A 22,138-nucleotide genomic window follows, 5' to 3' on the forward strand; every position below is an offset into this window, starting at 1 on the left:
GGCAGCGACCCTGCAGCGTGCAGCGTGCGCTGCGCTGCTCTCCCCGTAGAACGGGCAGTGCACCGTTCGCCTGTTGCAATGTGCGTTGCACCGTTCGCCTACTCCAGCGCGCATTGCACCGTTCACCTGCTCCCATGAGCAATGCCGCGTCCTGCTACTCCACTGTGCAACTCACTCCTCTAACCCCATGTGCAATGCTTTTACCTCCTAATCCCAGGTGCACACTCTTACTGCTACTTCGGTGTGCAGTGCACTGTCTTCCTAATCCGAAGCTGCATTGCTCTCTCCTGCTCCAATGGGCGATGCTCTGTTCTAGTGCGCTGTGCGTTGCTCTGCTCTCCTACTCTGATGCGGAGTGGATTGTGTTAATATTTTATGTGCATTATGTGCATTATGCAGTTTCCCATGTGTAATTCACTCCATTAGATCTAAAGGGTGCAGTGCCTCAGCCAAGCAGTTTTCCACTTTCTCTCTCAGCCTTGGATCACCATAGGGTGTCAGTAGCATCTGTCCCAGAGTAGCTGGGTGATAGGAGTTACAGATTGGATGGAGGGTAGAGGCAGTGAGTGACACTGGAGGCTGAGATCATGTGGAAGTGGATTGGAGCAGGATGACAGCAGATAAAAAACCCAACTTTACTTTTTTTTCTGGAGCTTCAGATGAGGATTTTGCTGATTAGAAATGCAGAATTGGACCCTTGGGCACAGAACAAGCATGTGGTTATGATCAAACTGCCATTCAGGTCCATGCATATACACAGCTTGTCCAATGTCAGGCTTATCCATGCTATATCTGCTCTTCACAGACACYTATACCCTGTTTGTATAGCATGAACCATAACTGTCATTGGTTGAAACACAGCAGCAAGTTCAGCAACAGGGAGACCATTCCCTCTTCAAGATGGCCATGTGCCTGCTGCCCAGTGTAGGCTGTATGTTGGGTTGTATATGGATCCCGAAGCACTGCTGTGGCTGACATTGCTAAATAATCTGCTTTAGGTTAAAATTTTATCAGTCACGGGTACATCTGAAAAGTAGAGCATGGGCTGTATATTTACRTCTTTCTATTGGCTTGTTTAGTCTGGTTGAACTTTGTATATTCTGGTGTGGATCCAGCTGACCTGCATTTCATGGCCTTTCCCGCAAGACAGAAACACTGTGGATACTTGCTTGGAGCAGTATGTGGTTTCTGAGATTTGGGCAAAGCAGCCGTCCTTATTGCTGCCATGGAAACTGCCTCCGTGCAGGAACTGCTGTCCCAACCGGCACCCTGCAACCTGCYGTAAGAGCGGCAGCAACCACACCTCAATTGCAGCCACAAGGAAGTGCCTGGGTAAAGTTTACCCAGGCTGCGCAAACATCCTGGTGTCCAGATCATAACTGAGCCACCCATACGCTTTACGTGGCTCAGTATTAGCTTTGTGGGATCGTTGGCGCACGGGGATGGCTGATTTTGAAAGAGCAAGGCCTGAGGGGCACCTCGGCCTAACTAATGCAGTAGGACCATGCAGGCAGGGCACTTCTGATCCATGCCATAGGTTTGGCAAGAGCTGCTGGAACTGTGGTAGTTTGATAGGAGCTGGAAGCAGCGGTGAGAGCTGGGGCAGCCCGGCGCGCAGGCCCCGGCTGTGGCCAGTCGGTGTGGCCTGGACGAGCTCCCTCCCTGTGGCCTTCTCCACGGGGACTCGAGCACAGGCGTGAGCAAGGGGAAGCCTCTCCTCTCCCGCTTCCCCCTCCGCGGTACGGGGCTCGGCTCGACGCGCAGGCCGGCCGCCCCGCCTGCGCCCTGCGGCGGTGCCGCGGGTGGCCGCTCCCCGCCGCCGGCGCCCGGGATGGCGGCGGCCCGCCGCGCTGCCATGGCAACCACGCCGCGGCCTCTGCGCCTGCGCGCTCCCCGCCCTCCCGCTGACCGTTTATAAGAACGCTGCGTTTTTAAATCCCCTGCGCGCGCGCTGGCGGTTGGTTCCCCGGGGTGCGGTTTGATTGGTGCATCCTGCGGGTCCCCGCCGCGCTCCGATTGGRCGCCAGGGGGTGGGGGAGGCGGGAACGCTGCTAGTTGCGCCTTCCCATTGGCCRGGAGGAGTTGGCGGCGCGGGGCGCGGGGTCAGTCCACGGCTGAGGAAGGCGCCGGAGCGGGGCGGGACGGGCTGAGCCGCCGTCCGAGCGGCCGCGGCGGCGGCAGGTGAGGCGGTGACCGGTGCCTCACCTTCGGGAGCGCGGCCGTCGTCAGGCCTTGCGGGAGGGGGTGTCACTGGCCGCTTGCCTCCTCCATTGGGGCACGCTGACAGACCCCTGCGGCGCCGGGGTGGGGGAGGGGCCGCCCGGGAGTGGGAGCGGAGGGGGCAGAGCTGCGGCCGCCCCGCACGGAGCCCGCCCGGGAAGGGTCCACCGTACCGCTTCTTGCGAGGGTGCATCGCCGCTAGCCGCTCGGGTCACACGCCGGGCTCGATGTCTGTCTGCGAGTGCAGCGCGGGCTGTTAGGACCTGACTGTTTCTGATGCCTGTTTGCAAAAATCTTGTGGAACTGGTGCGGCTTTATAAACCTGTTTAACACTCATAAAGCCGAAGAAATTTCCCCTGTTACAAGCCTAAATTAGGCACCTATTTTGATGGGCATTTGTCCTTTGTCGGGAATCTGTTAACTATCGTAGGAAGCATAAGAGATGTACGTGAGTTGCCTACAGGGCAGCCATAAATGTAGAGTTTTTTCCTGAGGACTCAGGGAAATACAAAGAAAACACCTTGGTAAAGGTTGAAGCTTCAAATACTTACAAAGGAAGTTCTCGTTGATAAAACAGTAGTGGGATATTGGCCAAGTGTTCAGTATTTTACTTAAAGTTAATGTGACTTTTAAAATGAAATCCTGTGTGTAAATCAGTTTGTGACTACAGGTTAATTTCTTCAGGACAGTTTGAGGTGTGATCACAACTTGTTTGACTTTAAAGCCAATGTTTTATTTTAAGTCTTCAAAGCTTAAATGGAATGAATGCTGACCTTAAATACTGAGTAAAACTGCTAGGGCATTTGGCAGTTGACCTAGTGTTATGCTTGCTGAACCAAGATTTTCTTTTTCTCTGTACCATGGAGGTTTCTAATGACGTATCCTGTTGTTATCCTTCCCTGAGATGTACTTAGAACAGCTTCATTTCATGAGCTGTATCTTGCAGGCTTGTATTTTGGCCTCTACATCTTCTAGGATTGTGTGAAGGAGCTGTCCAGTGGAAAATGAATGTTCCATACTGACTTTGTGTTTCATATCCTTGACAACTTCATAGGGCATAAGTTTCTGCTTCATTGGCTGGACCTTAAAACAAACAAACAAACAAAAAAAAAACAACAAAGAAAACCTTATGTAGCCTATTTGTTTTTATTATTGGCTTACTCCTTTGCCCATTTTGATAAATGCTATATTAAAGTATTAAGCTAAATCCATTTTCCTTTCTTCTCTTTACTGTCTTCTCCCCAGATTTGTTCCAGAAAGAATGGTCCCTTTCAGTTTTCCTTTGTCAAAGTGTGCACTTTGGGACCCATTCCCTATGGGAGATGTCATTGGTTCACATATCAGCTATTACAGGTATAAATAGCTTTTTAAGGCAACTAGTGGTTAAATCAAGAATGTTATGATTCATAGTTTATTTTTCTCTTTTGAGTCTGGTGTATGGGACATAAAGGGAAAAGCAACAGCCAGTGTGTTCATGAGTATGTATATAGGGCTTTTCATTGGAAATATTTGAGGGTTGCACTTTTGGTGGTATATCACAGTCAATTGAGTTTGAGGTGCCTCATGCCGAAGTAACTTGCAATTTCTTTCAGTTCCCTTCCCAAATGGAAAGGTGTAAAAGTAAATGCATACTTGTTTTCTTAGTCTGCTTTTCCATGTCTATGAGCAGGAATGTTTATGACAGTTGGATACAAATAGCATGCTTCAAGTAAAACTTAAAACTAAATATTTTATTTGACTCAGACATCTGGATTAAGTACTGAAAGTTCTGATTTCTTTTATTTGGAATGAATCTAGATGCAAATCTGAAGCACTTGTGAATTTTTAGGGCAAGGAATACCAAACCTGACTTATAAAACAAGTGGAGAGTAAAAACTGATCCTTATTACTTAGGGATAATTTACATATAGATGTTGTAAAAATCTTATTATAGGTATTAAAGCACATCTATGAATATCATTGTGAGTAGGGGAAGAACATAAAACATTTAATTTCTGTAGCAATAGATAGTACTGACTGAGAGGTGGGTAGCCTTTAGATTTTACATAGAAATCAGAGGGTCTCTGCATGTCCTTGCCACATAATGTTCTCTGAATGTAAATTAAGCCCTTGGTGCTGAATTCCTCCCCCATGCCCCCAAGTTTTGACAGTGAGGCACAGCATGCAAAGTCTATGGGCATTGTTGCTGGTCAGTTGTCTAATTTTCAGCCCTGGTGATTTGAGTTTTTTTCTTTTTTAGAGGATGTTTCCTGATAATCCTCTCTCTGACAGTTTTAATATAGTCATCATGATTTTTTATTTTTATAAAGGCACTTCACTTGGTTATTCTCAACCAGGCAGGATTTAAGTCATCATTGCAGTATTCGTGTAGGCTGGTAGCTTCACTCTTTCAACTTTGACCTCTCCAGAAGTCAAAATCAATAAGCTACATCAAGCTAAAATAAACTCAATATATTAACTGCACTAGATTTCAAACTTAGTCACTAATTTTTTACTAACTTAAAAATGTTGGTAATTATCTATTTTTCTCCAGGTGTACCTTCATGTGTTATTGAGCCCAGTCTTTGCTCTTTTAAGCATCTATACTAAGTACTGGGCTAAAATGAAAACTCCATGTCAAAATTAGTTAAGCTTTTTAGACCATTCCGTTGTTTTAATTTAAGAGACTATTTAAATGTTGTGTGTTTTGATCTTAGTGTTTCTAACTTCTTCCTTCTTCTATTGAAATAATTCATAGTTGTTAATCTCTATTTGTTTTTGTAACAATGTTGCCCTTTAGCTGAAAAAGTTCTTCTCTTTCCTCCTCATTTATTCTGCACAGAAAGAATTATTTCCCCTTTGTTTGCTTGGCTAGTCAACCCAAAATTTTCTTTTTGGGGAATGGTCTTGCAGTGCATTCTGTGTAGCCACTCCAGTTAAAATATGTTTTTCTTAAACATGAATGATTAAGGACATACACAGAACACCAKATAAAATTCCATTAAAGTTTTATACAATGTTGCTAATTTTTCCCTTTCTGCTGTTAAGCACTTTGGGCTGTTTCTATATATTTTATTTTTATAAGACAATAAAAGGCCTGGAAGCTCTTGTAATATATAAAACACTTTTTTGTAAAAAAGAAACAAAACTGTAAATAATTTGGGTGTTAAACTTGCTCATTGTCTTTTCTTAGAAACCCAAAATTATCTATAATGGAGAAGACCCTGCGTCTTGCCTATCGTCATGCTAAGCAGAATGAAAAGCAATTATTTTCCTGTTTTTTGCTTGGGACTCTTGCAGTGGATGAAGGTAACTTTTCAAAAAATCAGGCAGACAGACAATACTGGGTGGTTAGCAAGCCTTTATCAAGTAGACTAAGTTACTGATCTTTAGATAATGTTTTACATTTGGTCAGACAGGAATTTTGGTATGATTTTTTTCTTTCCAGATGGGGAAGGCATAATGGTAACGATAGACCGTTTTGATCCTGGTCGAGAAGTTGCTGGTGGATCAGGCAAAATTCCAACTGCTTCTCTTCCTGGAGACTTTTTGATTCCATGTACAATTAATTCTTGGGGACCTTCTTCAGATGACATTATAGTGCATAGTGCTGAAGATATCAGTTTGGCTTTTAAGGTAAGCCTGGCAACTTCTGGATCCCTTAAATAAACTGTCTTACAGATAGATTGGACAGTGCACAGGGTTTGATTCCCCCCTCCCTGCCCCCATCAACTGAAAACAAATCCAGGTACTGGATTTGGCTGAAGGAAGACTTTACCTGGTTGCATGAAATGAGCTGCTTGGTTGTCATTAAAGATCGTACTGGAAACTATTAAAATGAGTAACCTTCACACATTTAAGGATCACACTCTTGAATCTCAAACTAAAAACTTGCTCTCTGGCCATAGTTTTCCAGCTGGTCTGACCACCAAAATGAGCAACACAACTGTGGTAGCAACAAACTTAAAGCAGAAAAAGCAGCTTTTTCTTTTAAATGCATCATGAAGGAGTTGCAGTGTTTGTACAAACAGTTGGTAAAAAGTATTGCTAGGCAAGTGGCTTGCAAGAAAWTGTTTATCCATGTAGGCTAGTAGATATAGCTGAAGCGTATATCTGTTTCTTCTGTACTCTGTTGTAGATGTACAGTCTAGTAAATACACCTTCCACTCCTATAAACATTTACCTATAGTTATTGTTGTGTATATTTTTATAATATAAATTGAGTCTTGCTTTCCATCTAAGATTTCTCATGATACACCCACATTTAAGATACAAATTTATTGAATGCAAGTAARTTTTAACACATCACCTTGAACCTTTTAGTTGCCTGTTATTTTATTAGTTTCTATTTAATTTGAGTAACCTCATGTTTTCAAATATATTTGTCRAATAAAGCAGTGCTAATATATGCAAAGTTTAATAATTTTGGATCTATTTTACATTATTACTCATTGTATTCAGCATAGCTATCAACTTTTGAGACCTGGATTAATTTTTTAACACAGTGCCTATTGCAATACTAGCTATGATGGATGATTTAAGTTTCCACTGTAATACAAATTGTGTTGTGGTAGTGATATGAAACCAAGTCTGTTTAACTTTTTTTTTTTTCCTCCCCTCCAACTTCTAGGGTCTGCAGCACAGTCTGTGCAGTAAAGACTCATTGGATCTTTCTAAACTGCTCATCATTAGAGCTCACATTGTTTTCACAGAAAACCTGGATAATCTAAATTTTAATTTTCATTGGGCTTCTATTACTGCAGCAAATATCTTAGAATATACCCCTRTGAAGCCTGTCCCAATTATTCCCACAGCCTTAGCAAGAAACTTGAATAGTCCTATGAATATTGCACAAATTCAAGGAACTTACAAATGTGGGTAAGTAAAGGTTAATGCTAAAACTGTCGAAGTTGTGTGCCATTTGGTTGCATTTCTTAAAACCAGAGAGGGAGAGATCTCAACCAGTGCTTTGCTTTTTAATAAACTAACTGAAATTAAAAGAGCATAATTTCTAATACCTAGAAAAATTTAATACAGAAACAGGAAAAGGGATAGTGCAAAAATCTTGAACTGTTCAGCAGGAGTTCGTGCTTTTGACTTCAGTAGAAGGACCTTCCTGTGTGGGACAGGTGAGGGGAATAAGATGCTTTTAGCTAACAAAATAACTWTAAGAGCATCCAGCTTTTTAAACAACATCAGTGCTGTCCCTAAAATGAAAATTAGGTGAATGCTAATAAAAATAACTTACTGTCCTTATCATGCTTATAAGGTGGTGTTGGGGAAATCCTCCTTCTGACTGATTACCAATAGGATGAACTGAAGTATAGATCAGTGAAGTAATTTTAAGCACTTTAAGCACTTGACTACCACTTTATTTGGAGAGGGACCTTGTGAATCCCTCTCTGAAAGTTACTCTTCAAATTTAACATGACTTCACTTCTGGATTCATTGGCACTAGTGGAATATTAAGTAAATGTACATAATAATGCTTTGATATGTAGGGAATTGATGAAAAGCTGAAGAGTTCCTGTAAGTGTGGAGGAATGGTCTGAATTTTATTGTTTACAAACTTTTCTTGCAGTATTTTCTAAAAATGCATTTGTCTTGCAGTTTTTTTCTAAAAAGCTATTTGAGCTCTAAAATACTAAACTATTAAAAACAACAACAACAACAAATTTCTGCTTTGTTTCAGCTACCTTACTATGGACCAGACACGAAAACTACTTTTGCTGCTTGAGTCTGATCCCAAGGCTTATGCTCTACCATTAGTTGGAGTGTAAGTGGCAATGTTTGTGCAGTTTTAGCTTAATGCACCTATTGATTTGAGATGTATTTGAATGAGTACACAGTGGAAGCTTGGTAATGTAACTCTCTAATTGGATATTTCTTCTTACTTTTAGTTGGCTGAGTGGAGTTACCCATATCTGTAGTCCTCAAGTCTGGGCCTGTTGCTTGCGGTATTTATTCAGCTCTTCAATTCAGGAAAGGCAAGTGACTTTGATCTACGAAACAAACTACTGACTGCTTAAATGTATCCCCCACAAACTCATGCACATGCCTGATGCAATATTGGCTCTGTTCAAGGATATTTGGGGGAATTCTGTGATTCCTGTGTTAAATAGGAAATAGGATTATCTGTTTTAATTGTTCTTTCTGTCTGTCTTACCCATCACTAATTTTCTGAAAAGTAAAACTACAAAGTGTTAGAAAGCTGTGCTAATGTTCCAAAGACTGAAGAGAGTAAGTATTAGTATTTAAACTAAAATGCTGTGACTTTAATGATAAGAATCAGCAAGTAGGAAACCTCAGTTTATATGGGGGGAAGGTGGGGTGGGGGGGCATTGGTTTGGGGTTTGAACTTTTCTCATGAGTGCTTTCTTTGACAGAGGTTTTCTCACTGGTTGGTATCTAACCAATGAAGTATATGGATTTGCAGCTAATGTTGTCTTGTTAATACTTGCTAAGTATTGTATTTATGTAGCTTGTGATTTTAGCTTTGTTATATTAGTAAATAATTCTTCATTTTCTACATCTTTTCACTTGTAACATTTGTGAGATTCTGTAAGGGAGTTAGTGTTTAACTGTGGTTTAAAACTGTTCTTCAGGTAAATAAAATTTTCATATATGCTGATATATTAAAATTCCTGGTCAACCATGCTTGCTTTTAAATTATGAAATAAAAATGTTAACTACATTTGAATGCATGTTTGTAATTACTGAACAGATTTTTTTCCCTGAAGAATTTAACTACCCTAAAATGCAGATAAGGGCCCAATTAGATTGTATGATTGAGACAGGCAAGTTAGATGCTTGACTCATTAACTTTCACTGATGCCATCTTGGAAGTGGATTAGGCTGATTCAGTGAACCATGCAAACAGAATTAACCTCTGTGCAGACTCTTTAATCTGTGTCATAAATTTTTAATTCTTAAGATGTAAGAATAATTTAAGTTGTGTGTGAATGTGCTTTTCAAGCATCTTGTTCTTACTGCTTTCTCTATCACAGATATAATTTTTAACAAAAAGCACATTACAAATGCTAAAAAAAGAAAAATTACTCTGAAAGTAGTAGTACCTTTTTCTGGAAATCCACATTGCTGTTTTCATTGTTCTTGATCTTTTTTTGTTTTAAATATTGAATGCCTTTACTCACTGTTTTGTACCTGTAGAAAACACTTCAGTATAATTCTCCTAAATATTTCTTTTTGTTTTCTTTTAAAATCGAAGAACATTGAATATTTAAGGATAACTGAAACACTAAGTGTCTTTAAGATATGACTTCTGTTGAATTATCAAATAATCACAATATCATTTTTACACAATCTGTTAGAAAAATGGATGCTTTTGTCTATACAATAATAGATTGAAGCCTTCCAGGAATTCATTTAAAGTACTAAGTGATCCTAAAGGATCTAGAAAAATCATTTTCACTATTTCTGTACTTTGCGTTAATTCTTATATATGGCAGCAGTCATAGTCAACTACTTTCTATAGCTCAGTACAGCTCAAAATGCAAATGGTGACTCATCAGTTTGCTAAACTGTGATAGTTGTGCCTGATATATTGAGAAACTAAGGACCACCTCCCTGTTGTTTAATAAGATTTTTTTTAAATATGTATGTTTTTTGTTTTCTTTAATTTTAGGGTTTTTTCAGAATCTGGGAGTTTTCTTGTTGTGCTTTATTCGTTGACACACAAGGAACCAGAATTTTATGAGTGCGTTCCGTGCAGTGGACAGACTGAACTAGGGTTTCAGCTCTTAACTTGCAATGAAACAGTACACCTCTACAAAGTAAGTGGCTTGGTTTCCTACTGCATTGTGGTAGTTTACATTAAAATTCAATTTTTAGGTACTTACAGAAGAAGTCACATTAATGTGACCCAAACAAAACTACAGTGTTTGAAAATGATGTAGCTCTACAAAGCTAAAGTTTTTGCAACAGTTACTGTAAATTCAGGGTTTGTCTCAAATTGAGGGATGACATCCAAAGTCCACAATTGCTTATTTTTCTAATAGCATTAAGAATTTGTCTTTTAAAATGCAGCATGCTTTGTTCAACTTTGATAGTACTCCTTCTTAGTGACCTTCTGGTTTTCTCAGCAGAAATTCTGATTTCTTATAGTATTTGTGAGTCTGCTATACTGTGTGCTTACTGGCTATTTCTTTCCGGAGAGCAACTCTAGGTAGTTGTGCTTTCCTGGAAATTGAATGCAAAAGGGAATTGGGTGGTTACTAATCTGCAGATCTCTTGCTGTGCTACTGTAACAAAGCAAGAACAATTTTATCTTTGCACAAAGTAACTCTTTGAAAGCATTTCATTGATACTTAGCCTGAGAAGTGCACGTAACATCTGAGAAATTTTAGGGAATCTGTTGCTTAAATGCTTTTCTAGGTTGGGCAGAACCTGAATTTGAATTGTTAGACTGTTCAATATATGCTCCTGTGTTCTGGTAGAGTAGCAGCTAGAGTAGTGTCCTGTGCTGTTCTGCTTCATGTTCCCTTCCCAAACACCTTGTCATATTCAGGACTGCCTTCCCCAGGTAACCTAGGTTCAGCTTGGCTTCCTGAGACTCACAAGGTTCTTAGTAACAGAGATGAGCTTCTATAGTCTCCAAATCCCTCCCGGCTGTGGTGTCTGCAGCAGTAAAGTAGAACAGTTGCTATAATGGTGAAGGTTTGTGGAAGAAGTAACTAAGCAGTTACAGCAAGGAAGCATCTGCTCATGGTTATAATTAGGCCAACAGCTTTACAGGGTAGCAGGGGGAGCAATGTGAAACAGGAAGGGAAGTTGCCTGCCTCCCTGTAGTGGTGAAAGAATTGAGAATTGAAAGCAGAGGACAGGCAACAAATAATCAAATATAAGCTTTCCTAAAACTGTTCCTTTGAGTAGTACCTCAGTGGTCAAAAACTGAATATTGCATGCTTTATAAACAGCGAATTTCATTTCAGAATGTTGAACCTTCAGACAAGAGTCCTATCCAGTTTGAGCTGAGTGCAGAGAAACAAAATGCAGAAACTGAGTTCTTCAGTAGGATCTGCAAGAAACTTCCTATTAGAAGGTAAATCTTTCTGATCATTTATACACCAAAAATAAAGTATTTGGCCTCTGCTGTGCACCATGTCAGTTTAGCTGCAACTACAGTGATCTTCTCTGGCATGAAAATCTGTGAATGGGCCTTTGTTTAATGTTCTTCAACTAAGATTGTCAAGTTGACCAAATTTCTAGAGAAACTGCTAGGGGTTCTACTCTTTATTGATGGTTGCAATTCCTGCAGTGCATCTTTCTAAAAAGACTTTACTGATGGAGCTTAAATTCACTCTGTGAAGCTTTCTGTGAGATCCTTCCTTTGAAGCAAATCTCTAATTGCAGTCTGCCTAAGCTGGTTAAAAATATTTTTCCTTCTGTTTTTTCAGAGCTGAGACCTGTGTAGGTTGAAACTTAAGGGTTATTTTGGAAACTACCTTATCCACCAAGTTTGCGCATATGGCTATAAGATGGCCTTTATTCTCCTTTAAGCAGTATCACAATCTTTACCTTAGCACTTTTTGTCTTTAACATAAATCACTGCTTCAGTGTTACTGACATTTGAAGGGCATATATGTTTGGAGGCTGGCAGGTAGGGTTAGTATCTTTTTGCCTAAAAAATTTCAATTTTCACTGTTTGGCTTTAGTCAGGGAGTGTCATATGGCAAACAGCTCTAACTATGAAAGAGATGTATAACAACTGCTTCTTCAAAAAATGGTCCTGCTACTGCACTGTAGACTTTGTGGTAAAAAAAATGTGAAGGTTCATATTACAGCTGTCAAATCTGACATGCAAAAGTTTTTGTTTTGACATATATTGTTTTTTAGTCCTCCCCAAGGCTCTTCACCAAGTAAGCTGTCAGCAAGTGACCATGACTCTGGTGTAGAAGATGAGGATTTGTCCCCCAGACCAATTCCAAGTCCTCATCCAGTGAGTCAACAGGTAACTTAAGTAAATAATTCCTCTAGCCTTTTCAGATCTTAAGGTGTAATGAAAAAAGTTTTGCTGTCTAGGTGTAAGGAGGTAGGAGAATATAAAATTTGAGAAGTAAAAAGTTAGTGTTAGCAGGTAGAAAACAGAACTGAAGAAATGGACCCAAAAATCCCAACTCCTGCTTAGTCAACCTGCCTTTGAGCCAGCAGTATAGACATCTTAATTCTTACGTGTGCCAGCGTTTGAGAACAGAGATAGCAGGTTCTATTGTGGGACTCTTGCTACCAGTTACAAAGGAAAGCTGCAGTGTCTTTGGCAAAGAAAGAGGCAGCAAACATCCTTGCATGTTTCTGGGTAGAAAAAACATCCTCTAGTTTATCCTGTTTTACTGGAGTGCGTCTAAACATAAATTATCTGCAACAAAGCACGTTTGATAATTCGCAATTGTTATATCCTCCTAGACCTACATTGACTGGAGACTTAAAGGGTGCTGCTATTTATTTGGGTAAACAATAGTAACAAGGAGCATGTAGTTCCCTTCCTGAAGGGGAAAAATCCATACTCTGAAATACCCTCTAGGACAACAAGGGAAAGAGCATTAATTGGGTAGGCATGGCTGTTATTCCATATGAAAGTCATTCTAAGGATGATCCTAGAGGTCTTATTGCTATTTTTTTATGGTTCTGGTTTCTCCAATATTTAGAAAATTATTTTGTGTTATGAGTTTGGAGCTGGTATCAGGCAATTATGTTGATTTTTAAATGAAAACGTTTTGACAGACACTAGAAAATTCTGCATATGAAGAGCAGAAAGGCAGAATTCAAGTGGTTTAAAACTTCCTTCTGTCATCATCCCTCTAGGTTACTAGGATCTTTCCTTCAGTTCCTGAACTCTCCCTTGTTTTGGATGGGAGCTTCATAGAATCAGGACAGTTGCCTAAAACTGTGGGCACTTCAAATRCTAAAAGTCTACCCTCTGTGCTACATCCATCTATAAAAAAGAAATGGCCTTTGGGATCTACGTATTACCCTGCTCAGTGCTCTGATGACAAACAAAACTTTGCAGCTAATACAGGAGATTCCTCTTTGAGGCAGCTACCAAGCCATTTAAGCCAGAAAATTGCAACTTCAAAGGCTTCCAGGGGAAAGCAAACTCAACTACAGCAACAGTCTCACTGTAGGAAAGTTGGTCCTCAAACAAGAAAATGTTCTGGATCTTCTTCCTCTTCTCCTTCCACCCCCTGTAGTGGGCCTTCCCCAGATACATCTGTGCATCATCCCAAGAGGCTGTCAGAAAGACTTGTGTTAAATCCTGATGGAGTCACACAGCAGGAAGAGTCTCCTGTTAGAAGAACCTCAGTATCCARTTCCAAGCAGCTTCCTTGTGTTGCACAACCATTCCTCCACAGCCCAGCTTTTTCACCACAGAACTGCAGAAGACCATCAGAACTGCAGGTGCCTGTTCAGGTGCCATCTTGTTGTCCAGCCAGTGCATGCAGTTGTCAGTTTCTTGGTCCGGTCCAATGTAATCCAATAAATTCATGGCAACGAATGGGAAAAATGAGCCCCAAACAAGGAGCAGAAATCCAGTCAGAGGCGGCTCAAGAGAATCCATGTGCAGCGTTCCATCAAAATATCATTTGTCCAAATATTTGCTGCAATACAGGATATACCACAAGTAGCCCTATAAGCTTGGGATATCATGGGAAAATGGGGAACTGTTCTCTTGATAATAGCTTATCGCCTGGAGTAAGGCTTCCTTCAAGTGCAAGCCCCTGTAGTCTGCAGTTTTGTGCAGCACATTCACTGTGCACACACATGCCTGCTTCTAAAACAGGATCAGATAATGGAATGATGGGATTATCTCCAGATGCTTACCGGGTTCTTACAGAACAAGATAGACAACTAAAATTGCTTCAAGCTCAGGTTTGTTGAAATGGCTGCTTTCTCCTCTGCCCTCCTAGTGTTTAAATATGCTTTGAAATCCTTCCCCTCTCTCTCCTCATAGAGGAATTAAGAAAATTAACTGTTAGCTATTCTCCTGGGGACAAAAGAGCCTGCAAGACCAGGACCAGTTTGGGGGGTCCTGGTTAACACTAACTGTCCCTTAAAACAAATGAAAATGACTTAACTCTTTCATAATTAGATTCTTGCATTTTTTGCTATAATTCTATAACATGATTATTTCCATTTTAGCAGACTATTCTGTAATCTAAGTTGATTATATTTCTGTCTAAAAACAACTTTACTGCTTGGTCCATAAACTTTGGAATTATTGCAAGTATACAGGTAAAGCACAGTGTGTACTAGCATGCTACTTTGTCCACCTTCAAGCCTGCAGCTTCCTGGGCTTTTAAGGCTATTTCTTAGAAAACTTTAATAGTCTCTCTGCAGCAGACTGGCAATATTTGTCAGGTATTTGTTGCGGGGCTAGAAAACTGGTTTTGGGTTGTCCCAGTAGGTTCTATTTGAATACCAGATTAAGTTCATTCAAAATAGTAACCTTTTACACTGCTGGCCCTGTATTTCGCAGGGTATGATTTGGGGCTGAAGATCCAGAATTTAAACCTTGTTGCTGGTGATGACTGATAGGAATAGGAAAGTTGGTGCAATTGCATACAGTACATGTTTTTCCTGCTTTAAACTAGAACATTGCAACTGAAATATGCTTTAAATAGATTTCCTGTATGTAAAATCAAGCTCTCAAAACATGGGTTGTGAGTGAGGGGGGGAAACCCCTCCTCTTTATTGTGTAAATGCATTAATAGTCTTTACTGTTACAGTGCCATGGAGAAATATTGTGAATTAATCAGTGAACGGGGTAGGTGCAGACAGAGTAGAGTTAAGATTGCCTGGGCAACCATAATTTTGTTGTTCAAGTGCTTAATTTTGTAATTAAAACCAAGTTGATCTAGCGTGGAGTAAGGACAGTTGGTGAACAAAATGCTTGGCTCTTAAGTGAGTAATAGGCCTTGTATGTGAATGAAAAGGACAAAAAAAGAATACTTTCAGCAAGTGTAGTGCAAATAGGCTTTGAGTTGTCTTTGTGTATTCTGCCAGTATGCATAAAACCTTTTATTTGCTAGCTTTGCCAACATCAAAATTAATATTTTGATTCATGCTGCATGCACTACTGAGAACTGGAATGTTATCAGACTTCTGTGGCAGCGCAGTCTGAATTTGAATCCAGATCTTAGAGAAGGCAAATTTAATAATTCAGTGTTGCCTATTATACTTTATTATATTTTACTGTACAAATTATACCATTCTGATGACTGTTACAGATCCAACGCTTATTGGAAGCTCAGGCTTGTTCCTCTGAAGCAGCTACAGCTAGCAATGCTCTGCAGCCTGAGAAGCAAGTGGAATTAGTTACTATGGAAACGCAGTCTGCACCGGATTTGCACATGAGAAAAAGTGTGAGCATTGCTGTGAGCACAGGTAATACTGTTCTTAAAGAATAGACTTGCATCACTTTCTGGATGTTGCTTTTTTTTGCATGTGGAAGAAATGTTTTGCAGAAATGCTTAACACACACAAACATCTGTCTAGGTGCCAAAAAAACCTGGAATGTCTCGGAAGTTTTTTAGCTAGTGTTTGCAAGTTGAGGCTGGAGCTGCTTTTGACTTTTGGACTGCAATGCCAGTGACTGCTGTTGCTGGAGGACTTTTTTCCTGATAGCTTCAGCAAGGTTTTGTATTTTAAATTGTGACTTATTTGAAGGAAAAAGCCCAAACTATTTTTGTAATTAATACAATATTTTCAAAAGTGGTAGTTTTCATCCTATSTGATATTCTATTAAATGTGTTATTGATAATGTGTTTTCTGTAAATCATGATGTATTTATTTTGGGGAGGGAAGCAGACTGAATTCTCCTTAATTTTAGAAAGTTATGCAGCTGTGACTGGCTACATATTAATGTATCAGTTTGTTAAGCCTTTGGAAGATGTGGTTAATCTAGAGGAAATTTCCTCTTCAAACTGGATCGAGGTCGAATGCAAGTATAAAATAGTTCAATTCAGTCAGTTTTTTTAAATGCATGCTTTGGAAGACACTAGCACGTGAATGTTGTTTTGGCAACTCTTGGCTGTTCTAAACCTTAAAGCACTTCTAAAATGGTGAAAAATAGACTGAATGTGAGGAAATGATCCCTCTAGTTTGGGGAAGCCAAAGTATCTCAGAAGATAATGACTTTCCTAAATGGTAAATCACTAATTACTCTCTTCTAGGTGCTAGCTTATTTTGGAATACACCCTCTGAAAAACAAGAAGAGTCCATACCACAAGGGAAGAAAGAAGATGCAGAAATTTCTAAGGAAGATATAAGCATTTCAATTAATGCYGAGCAAGATGCAAGTAATACAAGTATTGCTTCTTCTTTAAAGGTTGTGGACATGCCCAGTTTTGTAGACAGTATTCATCTTGTTGAAGAAGGAACTCATCAGAATACAGTCCAGTAAGTAACCAGAAATATCTTGTGTTCGTACAATAAGCTAAACTGCCTTTCTTAAGTAATTACCTTTTCATATTTTTTAAAGAAATTATGAATGGTCACCTGACTTCAGTTGTTGTGTTCTTTCCCTTAATTTTTTCAATCATGCCTCAAGTTGTACAGTTAACCAGAACACAATTGACTTCAGAGTTTTCATCAGTCATGGACATTTAGCTAACCTACTGATCAGGAGCAGTTGGTGGCAAAAGCCTTTAACTTGGAAAAGCACATACCATGCTGACAGCATTCCCTTTCTTACCTTTAATCCTGAGGAGAAAGGGGACATTACTGTAGTCAGTTGTTTTCCTACAGTGACTTTTCTCTGTCAGTGTTCAGAACCCTTTCAATTATGAGGGGTTTAGATGAGGACTTAGGATTATATATCTATCCCTGGAACTCCTGTACATTTCATAACTAATCACTATAAATTTGTATACTGAATGCAGGTGCCAACTTGATATCATCTTCCTTATTTTTAAACACAGATTCTTCATGTTGCAGCAACCAATCTCAATCTAATTTGAAAAGTGATTTAAAAATATTTTAAATTCTGTATATGGATATTATTTTTACACAGGGAATAGCTCAACAGTTTGGAGCTTAATGATCTAATATTCTCTATGAATATAAAAAGCCAAAGCGGGGAGAATACCTTTCCAGTTAAACTAAGTTTCTAAAGTAATCATCTTGGGGAAGATGCTAATGATTAAGCTATCACTTAAATATTCATAGTCCTTGATTACAGTATTATCTGCAAATGTATACTGCTACTGTAAGTGTTATTGATTCAAATCAGTCTTTTGAACATCTCATTTTAGAGAGATGCCATCTTAAGGTTCTTTTTCAGCTTGGATTTATGCATGTGTAAAATGTCTTCGAGTATCTTATAGTAAGAATGTAGAGTACCACTCAGATTTCTTTAAGGGGGGCATTTTGGGGAATGATGAGTAATTGCTAGGGTAGCAGTAAAACTAGTTATCAGTTGATAACCTGCTTTGACTATCTAGTATGGCACACAATTTAAGTCTTATCACTTTGAACACAGGCAATTGATCAGTTAGGTTCTGAAATTCCATTATCTTACACTTGTCTTTTGAGGAGGGACAGGAAGAAGAAGGAGGGTCACCTAAGGATCTCTTTGGTATGTTAGTATTTTTGACATGTCTGGTCTCACGAGTTAATACAATGTACCATACAATATAGATATACCAGCTAGCTAAAAGGATTGCAGAGTATCTTGTTGTAACTCGCTCAGGAATATTTACCCTTTTTGTGTGAAAAATTGGAGTTCCAGATAGGTTTTAGTTCCTCTTTCAAATCTGTTAGAGAAATATTTCAACTTGGACTTTGTTCTCAGTACTCGGTGTGCATCATTTATGTGCATATTTGTGACAGTGCCTTTGAGAAGTTGGCTAGTGTCTTTAAATACCACAGTGATAACACATTGTTCACCTTTGTAAAACTTACTTTTGAATTAATAAGTCATRGTTCAGACATATGGAAAATACATTACTCCAAAGTAAATGTCAATAAAAATGCTGAAAACTTTAAAGCAGATGAAATAATTATTGAACATTTGGGGTTAGTCTTACCATATTGACTCACAGAACTTCATTCAGTTTTGGCTGAGGCACAGAAGCCAACACTGTTTTCAAATCGTATTTTGGAAAACTAATCAGGCTTTTGTCGTTTCACTCTACAGCGTATATTTCTCCAGTCCTCAAATCACTTCGGCTCCTTTCTGCAGTCATTTTTCTTCTTTCAAAGTCTCAAGCAGAAGACAAACCAAGAAATGTTGGAATTTATTCCTRAGACTCATTTTTTTTCTCCTCTTCTGGTCCTCATGAAAAGATACAGTACCTATAGTGATACCTCTTAGAGTCTATTTCAAGGAAATATCTTGGCTATCTCAATGTTCTCTTTCAGAAATATGGATGTTTCCCAAGCACTTGTCCAGAATTCAGTGTTTGAAGGAAGTATTAGCATGTCTTTACAGAAAGAGCCAACAGAGGGAGTGAGCAACCATACGGTGGTAACAAGTGAGCAAAACCCAGAGCTGCCTGTCTCCTTGCTACCCCAGGATCAGAAGGATCAGAAGCTTTACCAGGACTTGCTGGTAATTCATTTAAATTTGATATTCTGAGTTGAATRCAACAGTCACAACAGCAGTACTGAAGTTATGATGTGGTATTGGCATTGGCATGACTGAAAACTGCATGTAGTTTTCAAAAGTGTATGTTATGCTCTGCAGAAAAATACTTCGAGCTAAATTTTTGGCTCTTTTTATGGTTTAAATAGTTATTGTGTACTTTAATCCTCTGTGCATACATGGAGTTTTGTCTACTGCCTAGCAAATAATTCTGTAGTTTAGAGATAATACTAAGCACATCTGATAACTTTGCCTGGCTAATGCCCTTTAAAATGATAATACCCAACATTTTACCCCAAAGGTGCTTAAGGGTCAGATGCTTTTATCTTGAAGAATAGCAGCTTGCCGTGTTTTTAAATTGAGAGCAGACTCTTACAGAAATCTTGAAATGCAAGGTATTTCAGTATTTCACTACACTGCTTGAGTTTACATAAATGTATATGAACTGAATCCAAATTTGGCTTGTCTGTCAAAGTACACTATTAACCTTTTCAGCTGCATTGTAGGTTGTATAAGAATAAAATAGACAAAAACATCATAACATGCAGGAGTTATGTTAATCCAGAATCCTATGTGGTCTTTTCCCTGCTCTCCTTTTCTCTAGGGCCAAGTAAACCAGCTCTTGAAGTCCTCTGAAGAACAAGATTGTTTGCCTGTGGAAGCAGGGTTTGTTAATGATGGTGGTCCTAGGTATCAGAATATTGATGATGCAAGAGAAAGGGACTTGAAGTCTGACACGGATATGATGGATAAAGAGGGTGTGATTAGTGCTACACTCAAGCAATTGCGGAATCTTGGAGTGGCAATTGAATCACCCAGTGAAATGAAGAAAAATATGCACAAAGTGGAGAATGCCAGGTAAAATACTGCTTTTGAGTAGTAATTTCTAGATCCAGCCAAAATTCAAGGTTGGTTTTCAAGAGACTGTATTCACTGCCAAAGGAGATAGATGTTTGGTAACATGAACTAGCATTTCCTGCGCGAATTTGAAATGCTAGCTCATGTTATATCTTTCAGATAGATTTGAGTACTGCTAGCAAACTCTATTTGTTTAAATATGACACAAGTAGCTCTAGGAGCACCAGGAGTTTGGCTTCACTGATGTGTAGAGCGTGTACTAAATGGCATCAATATACCAGAGCTTGTCCTTCCAGCCTTTAAACTAGATACCTAATGTATACAAGAAATGAGTGTAGCAAATGAGTATGAATGAATATTTTTCTTGTTTGAAGGATGCCTTCAAAAACTAGAACTTTTCAGGCTTCTGGAAACAGGTATTTTTTCCAGAGTTCCCTGTAAAAATTCTGGAATTAACATGCGGTGGAGAAAGATGTTCTTGGTCTTAGTTATGGACTTGTATCTTACCTAGATATAAATATTGGGTTGGATGATATCATATAAATAAGTCTTAAGGTCAAAGGCACCTAGTGTTAACGTTCACTGAGTAGAATAGACCAACAGCTTGAACCTGCTTTTAAAAAAAAAAGCTCTAAAACTGCCAGAAGCTGGTCATTCTTGATACTAGGGTTGTGGTCAGTATTGAATCAGAAGGGAATATCATTAGTTCTCTAGAACAGTATTTGGATAATGTAGGTGTGACTTGCTAGAGAGCTGCTTTTTAGTATGTGCTGAATGTATGATCTGAGCACTGAGCAGCCTGAGCTATATCCTTTGGAAAGAAGGAGAAATCAACATAGTGAGCAAAGTGAAATTATCAAATTAGACTGTGAAATGGAGAATACTTTCACATATAACGCTAAACTAACTTTTTTGATGCTTTATTTCAGCATCTTAGCATGCATAAATCCTGAAGCAGTGGTTCCTGGACTAAATTATATGTCATTTGCCAATGTCAGCATGTGTGGCTTAACTCCTAATGTAGCTGATCTGAGCATGGAAGCAAATGCTATAGCACTCAAGTATCTCAGTGAAAATCAACTATCTCGACTTTCTCTTAGTCACTCAGGCCAAAATCCTCCTGCAGATTTTTCTTTCCAAGATGTCTTGCATACAAGTATGGACAAGAGCATGGTGGGTCTTAGCTTAATTTCACCAAACAATATGTCTTTTGCAACAAAGAAGTACATGAAGCGATACGGACTGATACAGGGCAATGACAGTAGTGAGGATGAAGAGGAACTTCAGGTTCAAGGCAGCAATACCGGCACTGTCAAGAGTGAAAACATGTTGGACAAAAACTTTACCCGTGTGTTGGAAGGCTACAACTGCTGGACTGAACTTTCCAAAAGAACTGATGAAAGACTTCCCATTCGTCTAAAAAGTCACAGCAGAGAGGCGACTAATAATGCTTCTCCACCAGAATTAAACAGCCCTGTATTTAGAAATATTACAAATGAATTTTTTCCTCCCAGAGCAGATAAATCAAATGAAAACTCAATTCAGATTTTAAAGGACTTAAAATTGAAAAACAAATTGCTACCTGGAAAGGTCGAATTCACTGAACAACCTGGCAGGAAAGATGTAGGAGATATTCAGGTCTTCCCTGGAAAACTACATGCACCAGCCCTTGAAACATTAAACCATTCAGACAGCATAAATTCTGTTGGCACCATTCTTGATGTAAAGCAACTCAGGCAGTTGCCAAAGTTGTTCTGACCATCTCCTAAGACTTGTAACCACTCTTTCAAATGTAAGAGGGATTCCTATTTAGACTGCAGGAAACCAAGGATTAAGCTATTTTTTGAGAGRTCACTTGTAGCAACAAATAAAGCATGCAAAACTGAGCTTCTCAGTCTAGTTCTGAGACAGCTACCGGTAAATGCTTTAGTTGATGCTGACCAGCATTGAAATATGTGTGCACTTTTGTTTACAATTAAACGTATTTAWGTATCTGAAAGGTGAATCAGCTTGGAATAACTTGAGCAGATGATGTACTCTGTGCTTTTAATAATGAGACTTAAATGCTCTTCTGTTGACTTTTATTAAACACTGACTTTTACTTGTTTATGCTAGCTGTGAGCCATAGATACCGTGTGTGGCAGAGCAGGAGGTAACGGAGTTAAAGCACTAATTTCTAGAAGTTTGCTCAGATTGGATTACTGTATGTGTGTGGGTTTGTGTGGGGTGGGAAGGGAAATGTAACCATGGCCTTATTTTGCATAAATTTTTCTTTTCAGACAAGATGGCACATGTAACAGATTCTGTATATATCATAAAAATCTTGTAAGGAAATTTGAAACATTAGCACTTTTATAACTTTTGCAATTTTTTCCTGAATGAATGTTTTCTATTTATTTAAAAAGTACATATTGATCATAAAGGTCAAAGATTCCATTAAAAAAACAACTTTAGTTACTTGATGTAGCCTTTATTTAAGAC

General features: G+C 39.2%; 1 protein-coding gene across 3 annotated transcripts; it reads left to right on the forward strand.

Moving 5' to 3' along the window:
• The first annotated feature begins 46 nt into the window (after nucleotides 1-46).
• Nucleotides 47-22,114, forward strand: STIL (STIL, centriolar assembly protein). 3 transcript variants are annotated; one of them, XM_026086948.1, is made up of 16 exons: nucleotides 47-217; nucleotides 3,466-3,573; nucleotides 5,393-5,508; nucleotides 5,648-5,835; nucleotides 6,830-7,077; nucleotides 7,892-7,975; nucleotides 8,100-8,186; nucleotides 9,845-9,992; nucleotides 11,151-11,260; nucleotides 12,055-12,169; nucleotides 13,021-14,085; nucleotides 15,444-15,600; nucleotides 16,389-16,614; nucleotides 18,577-18,766; nucleotides 19,404-19,657; nucleotides 20,587-22,114. In XM_026086948.1, exons 1-16 carry the CDS (start codon nucleotides 135-137, stop codon nucleotides 21,413-21,415), a joined length of 4,008 nt encoding a protein of 1,335 aa, XP_025942733.1. In that variant the 5' UTR covers nucleotides 47-134; the 3' UTR covers nucleotides 21,416-22,114. The 3 variants fall into 3 exon arrangements, with proteins under 3 accessions (XP_025942733.1, XP_025942735.1, XP_025942734.1); XM_026086950.1 differs by lacking the exon at nucleotides 47-217 and adding an exon at nucleotides 1,988-2,181; XM_026086949.1 differs by lacking the exon at nucleotides 47-217 and adding an exon at nucleotides 2,330-2,526.
• The last annotated feature ends 24 nt before the right edge of the window (nucleotides 22,115-22,138 follow it).

The sequence above is a fragment of the Apteryx rowi genome, unplaced genomic scaffold (assembly GCF_003343035.1).
Source record: "Apteryx rowi isolate R43461 unplaced genomic scaffold, aptRow1 scaffold_7, whole genome shotgun sequence".
In the NCBI taxonomy this organism is placed as follows: domain Eukaryota; kingdom Metazoa; phylum Chordata; class Aves; order Apterygiformes; family Apterygidae; genus Apteryx; species Apteryx rowi.